The following is a 6,422-nucleotide window of genomic DNA, read 5'->3' on the forward strand; positions in this document are numbered from 1 at the left end:
ATAGATGATATAGATAGATGATAGATAGATGAGATAGATGATAAATAGATCGATAGATGATGATAAATAGATGAGATAGATAGATGATAGATGAGATGGATAGATGATAAATAGATCGATAGATGATATAGATAGATACATGATAAATAGATAGATGATATAGATACATGATAAATAGCAACATGAGATAGATAGATGATAAATACATCGATAGATATCTAGATAGATAAATGATAAATAGATAGATGATATCGATAGAGAGATGATAGCTGGCTAGAGACAGTCTCCCGTGCTAAGGCAGGATTTCTCAACTCAGCAGTACCGACGTGTGGGGTTGGATAACTCTCTGACGGGTGGGATTGTCCCGCGCACCACAGAACATTGAGCGGCATCTCGGCCTCCACCCGTTTGACGACAGCAGTCCGCCCCACGCCCAGTTGTGACAACCGAAAATGACTCCCGATACGGCCAAGCATCCCCTGGGGACAAAGTCCCCCCCCCCAGCGGAGAACAGCTCTCCACCTGGCGGTGTCACTTCCGGCCTGCACGTGTTGGGTGATGGGTCTCCGAATCGGGGAGCAAAGATCAGCCTCCCCCTTGGGACGGGGATCCATGAGGCTCAGCCCAAGGGGAAACCCCGATGGCCGGGCTCTCAGACATCACCTCCCAAAGGGAGCCTCGACTCCAGCGCGGGCGTCACCCGGTTCCCCAGGGCCAGGCCCATCTACCGAATGAGGATCTGGAGGGGCGGGGACTGGGGCGGGCGCCTTTAAACCGGCTCCATTCCAGCTGACTCGTCCACACAGCAAAGGACTGAGAACTGCTGCCCTAAATAGCTGGGCGGGTTCATCCCCCGCCGATGGGCAAGGCCACAGTGGGCGGGTCAAATGACCCCTTTGGGACACGACCGCCACACCCATAGCCTGGTCAGGTCAGAGGTCGTTTGGGGGCCGCGAGGAAGGAGGGAGGGTTAAGAGAGTCTGCACCCAGACATGGAGGATGAGGCCAGCGAGGCCGGGGTCGCCATTCCCAGAAGCAAGACCAAAACGGCCCCCACAGTGAGGGCAGCAAGTCCTGCCCGAGACCTAGCACCCAGCCTCAACGACCTTCCCTGGGCAGCAGGTGCTCAGAGACACGGCCTGTGGCTGTTAAAAACCGTCGAGAACCCGCCTGCCAGTTTTGATTATTTTTTTTAGGACTGTAGGTAGAAAAGCGGCTCTATTGAAACGCGCACGGGGTTTTAGTCATGTCTGATAAGGGAGGAATGCACAGCGGGTGTGGAAGAGAAAGGTGGAGCCAGTGTGTAATATATGCACAGGAAAAACGATAATATATATACAAGAAAATAATATATATATTATTATATTATTTTATATATATTATTGTATTTTTAATATATATACAGGATGCCATGTGTACATATATATATACACACATATATATGCACATATAGGAAGAAAGAAAACATAAGGATATATGTATAATATATATTGTTATGTTATATATAATATACATATAATATATAGTTACATATAAAGTTATATAGTTATATATAATATATATACAATATACACTGTATATACAATGTAATATATATACAATCTATATACACAATATAAATCCATACAATATGCAATACATATAATATATACAATATAATATATATACAATATATTGTGTATATATACGATGCATATACAATATACTATGTATATACAATAGTATATAAATATATATTATATATAAATATACATACTATATAAAAATCTATATAAATTAAATATATATTTATAAGCATGTATACAGTATTTTCTTTTTTTGCAACAAACCAAACATTACAAACGACCCTTTGCAATTTCCATTTCTGGTTCTTCTTTTTTTTTTTTTTTTTTTTCCTTCTTCCTCTTCTCCTCAAAGCCCCCCCAGTACACAGCTGTATCTTCCCGTTTTGGGTCCTTCTGTGGGTGCATTTCTGGTTCTCCCAGCTTCTAGAAGACCCGAGGCCGTCTCGTGTTCTCCCTCAAGACCCTCTGGATTTTGCAGCAAATGTTAATTTACGTGCGGTGGAAATTTGCAGCCGCCGAATCGCAAAGCCCTATCTCTTAGGAATAGGGCCGCATGGCCATGATTTTCTTTGAAACGAGTAATTTAACGACGATCCGAATGCTTTACAGGAGGTTGAACACGACCACGCTCCGCTTTCCTGGGGCGTCTGTAACAAGCATCTCAAGAGCCCTTGCAGAAGGTTTTCGGGAATCTCATGAAGTCGCTCAATCCTACGTCCGGGGACGATTGAGGTCCGGGGGGGGGGGGGCTGTCCACGAATTTCAATAATTGCCCAGGACTCGGGGCCGCACGACTTATTCACAGAGAGGAACCCCGATCCAGACCTCCCGTACTTTTCCTGTCGCTCCTGCAACCAACCAAGCCCTCCGCATCCCGCCTGTGCGTTTCAGCAGCGGGCAAATGCTTGGTGCCTCAGTTTACCTTTCTAGAAATGGCATCAAGCGTGGCCCGAGCCGGGGGGGGGGGGGGGGGGGTTTCCCACAGAATTACGATGACCTGCGTGGCTAGCCGAGGGGATCTGACACCCAATTATCCCCAAAGGATGGGATCGACTGTGCATTACGGCGGCCGACGGAATACGGCAAACCCGCAGTCCTGACCGGAACCCCAAGGACACCAGAAGGAACTCTCCGAAGGGGCTGGGTTTGCAGCTGGACAGAATTCACGCGTGTCAGCAGGGTCCACACGCCGAGTAAGACGTACAGATGACGCTGATTAATGAATGACGCTCCGCACACCGGGATCTCTCCCAACCTCCCATCTGCCCGAAACCACCAACCTCTCCCCTCCCAACACGCCTTCCACACGACAAACAGGAAAATGCCACCACCCGACACTGGCAAGCCGGGCTGTTGGGAGACACACCCTGCAAGCCAGGGTGGAAGTTTTGGGTGTAACCCACTCACGAGATGTTGACTCTTGACAACGACAGGATGCCGTTTATGAAAAAAAAGCTTAAAAAATCCTGACCGAGCCTTTGCCCATCAAGCAAACTCAATCCGGCCTTAGCCGTCCCTTGAAAAACCCAGCTGGGTTTCAATTCCCCTTTTGGCCGTACGAAAACATTCAGAAGTCATATTTGGAAGCCGAAAACAGGGAAGTTAAAAACCCCGGCATGCCCCGTCCTGGAGCAGCATAGATCTTTTTTTTCTTTTTTTCTTTTTTTTTTTTTTTGTAACTGTGTGATACCCACACACACATCAAAACCAGAGGTTTGACTTCGAAGCGCTGTGAACCGGCATCCGACCTTTCCTGTTTCGATTCCCAGACCCCGACTGGGCTCCCGGTCCCTTCTCCATGTCCTCCCTAATTTGGGGTGGCAAGCTATAGCCATTTACTTAGCCGAGGCTCCTTTGGAAGGAGTTTTTTTTTTTTCCAAAAGCCACCCGACGGAAACCCACACACCCACGCGGCCCTCCCGCAGAGCCGACCGTCCCTCACCTCGAGCGTGGGTCAGAAAACACAGGAACGTGACACACCACAGTCCCCACCGGCTCTCCATCGCGGCCTTCGGGACTCAGGAAGCTCAGCGGATACGCCCCAGCCCTGGCGGGTTGCGAGATGCAGCCGCCCCACCCTCGACGTGTTGTTTGTTGACTTCTGCTCTCCCAGCTTGGAAGGAAGAGAGGCCGAGCCTTCCAGCGGAAATTAGAATCCTTTTGCCAAATCCCAATAGGCCTGCCGCTCAGCCTGCAAACCCCGCAGCCGGGAGCCCGCGGGACAAGTGTGTGCACGCTCAAGAACGCACCGGGGCCGGCCTCCCTGAGCTGCGCCGGCCAACACCCCCCTGGGAGGATGGAGAAACAGGCCGTCGCTCAGCGCCAGCGGGCATCCTGGGCTTTGGGAAGCGGGCGCACCTGCTTGGCAGCTCTGCTCCCTGTGGGCGTGGGGCGTGCAGCATCAAAGGCACCAACCCTGAGCCCCGGGGACAGGACTCCCCGCCCCTCGTCCTTCCCAGGAACCCTCCTGCAAAGTGGGCACAGGTCGGCGAGAACTGGCATCGGGTCGCTTCAAAGATCAGGTGGCAGAACAAATAGTCTGAGGGGGATACGGGTGCGAGGGAAGCAGATGAACCTGGTCCTCTGCGTCTTTCACCTGAGCTGCGTTAGAGGCGGTCAGAAGCACCGGATTTATAAATTCCAGGGTTTCTGCTTTCCGAGTGGGGGGCATCAGATGAGTTCGTGCATTCATTCAACAAACATTCGATGCAGCTGTTCTGAGCCAGGCGCATGTGAGGTGCAGATGTGTGGTGACGAACGACCAAAGATTGTTTACAAAGAGGACAGCACACAAATGGCTAAACCAGACAATGGTAGTGTGATATTTTTTTTTTTTTTTTGCGCTGAGGAAGATTGTTGCTGAGCTAACATCTGTGCCAATCTCCCTCTGTTTTGTCTGTGGGATGCCTCCACAGCACGGCTTGATGAGCAGTGAGTAGGTCCACACCCAGAATCTGAACCTGCGAACCTTGGGTCGCCTAAGCAGAGTGCACGGACTTGACCACTAGGCCACCGAGCCAGCCCCCAGACATTTGTGCTGTAATATTAAACGATTTGGGGGTTGCACACGGAGGCCTTGGGGTACCTGGAGGGTTCTGGGCTCAGAGGGTATCACAAAGGCTTCTGGAGAGGGTTGTGGCCTTGCACCCATTTTATAGGCTGAGTACGAAGAAGGAAACGGCCTGGGAGAGACACCACAGCTCTCTGTCTCTACCACGTGAGGACACAGGGAGAACACGGCATCCACACGCCGTGAAACCAGGAGGGACCAGCCCTGCCCACACCTGCATCTCAGACTTCCAGTCTCCAGGACGGGGAGAAAATATATTTCTGTTGTTCTGAGTCCCCCAGTGTGTAGTCATTTGTTAACAGCAGAAACAGGACACTCACACGGCCTTTCTTCTTTAAGAAAAAAAGGCACCGACTCATGGAAAGTCTTTTTTCTTCCAGAACAGAAACAAGCCCCCTGCAGCCCCCACAACGCTAGCTGTCATTGGAACATCATCATTGCCAGGATATCAGCGCTACCTCATGTTATCAGCACAATGATACAGAATGACAGACAGACCTTCTTTGAACTTTTTTTTTTTCCCTCCAAACAGGATTTGGATCCGGACAAAATTTTATCCTCCTAGAAAGGGCTGGAGATGAGCCGAATGCCTTTTTGGGGGACGAGGGCACGGGGCCTTTGTCCAAAGTGGCTGTCCCTTCTCCTCGACATGCCTCCTGCAGAAAAAAAATGCAGACATTCTCTCTAAGGGCAATTCCAGGGGGACCGAGCCCGGCTTTGCAGTGGCCACGCAAAGGGGGAAGGATGAAGGATTGAAGCAAGCTTATCGTAAAAGATGAAGACGGTAATCGCCCAGCTTCACGCCCGCCCGAGAAGCACTCAGTTGCCGGGATGAGCTGCCGGGCTGTCCTCTGAAATAATTAATTGCTTTGCCCGCGCCAAGACGCGCAGGGCAATCGGGGTGGAAGTCCAGAGCCCTGTCGCTTTGGAAAACGTTTTGTTTTAGTGTCAGTGTGAGGTCATCCCACGAAAAGGGCAACAATGGATGAACGTGCATTATTCAAGTCGGAGGCATTGTGTGTAACTACCCAGTTCTTTACGTCTTCCATTGGAAATCTCTGGAGACGAGAGATACAGCCGGCCTGGTGTCTGAGTCCAGTGATGTTTTCTTATTTCCGCAGAATTTATTTATTTTTTTCCCTAAAGCTCTGTGCCTCTGTCTCGTGTATCCAAATACACTCATTGATCACCCAGTGCCAGCTACCCTCCTCCAAGCAAGGCGGGGGGGTGAGGGGAGAATAAAAAGTGAAAATTTGCAAAAGGCGCTTCGATCTCCTCTGATAAGTGGAATATGTGCCCGAGAAAGAACAAATAAATCCTGGGTGGGAGAGCAGTTCCTAAATCTCCAGAGAAGCTGGATTTATGGCCAACAGAATAAAAAAAGAGAAATGAAACTAGATGTCTCGTGCAATTTTTTTTTTTGGCACCTAGAAATGCTTGTATATTTTTCTTGATTGTCTGGTATTTGGGTCTCGTTTTCCATGTAACATCTTTATAAAGCTGAGTTACTTAGATGGTCAAGTTTTGGTGCACACAGGCGTGTGCACGTGTGTATGTGTGCAAATGCTTTGAGAAAACATGCACGTATAATCCTAAACCGTAAGTGGGACAGTCGAGGAGAGCAGAAGATGCAGCCGGAAAGACCATTCTTTCAAATTTCCCCAACCATAAAAACGCATGGCGCCCCCACACCTTCTATGACCCTGAGGAACCCTGAAAATCTTATGCTGAGTGAAAGAAGCCACACGCAAAAGTCCACACAGCGTCTGATCCCATGCACATGAAAT

The 6,422-nt window shown here is 49.4% G+C and overlaps 1 protein-coding gene across 5 annotated transcripts in view; it reads right to left on the reverse strand.

Annotated features, from left to right (window-relative positions):
• The window catches only part of XG (Xg glycoprotein (Xg blood group)), a 41,467-nt gene extending 37,574 nt beyond the window's left edge, over positions 1 to 3,893 (reverse strand). For 2 of the 5 annotated variants that reach the window (XR_006890295.1, XM_046673142.1), the window contains exon 1: positions 3,508 to 3,887. Coding sequence is in view for 4 of the 5 variants with exons in the window: in XM_046673142.1 (XP_046529098.1) it covers positions 3,508 to 3,568 (61 nt within the window). In the remaining variant the exon portion in view is untranslated. Of the gene's footprint in view, positions 1 to 3,507 lie in introns of all 5 variants that reach the window. The other 3 variants (XM_046673144.1, XM_046673145.1, XM_046673143.1) reach the window with 3 other exon arrangements.
• Between the last annotated feature and the right edge of the window lie 2,529 nt (positions 3,894 to 6,422).

Source organism: Equus quagga, chromosome 10, assembly GCF_021613505.1.
Source record: "Equus quagga isolate Etosha38 chromosome 10, UCLA_HA_Equagga_1.0, whole genome shotgun sequence".
Classification (NCBI taxonomy): domain Eukaryota; kingdom Metazoa; phylum Chordata; class Mammalia; order Perissodactyla; family Equidae; genus Equus; species Equus quagga.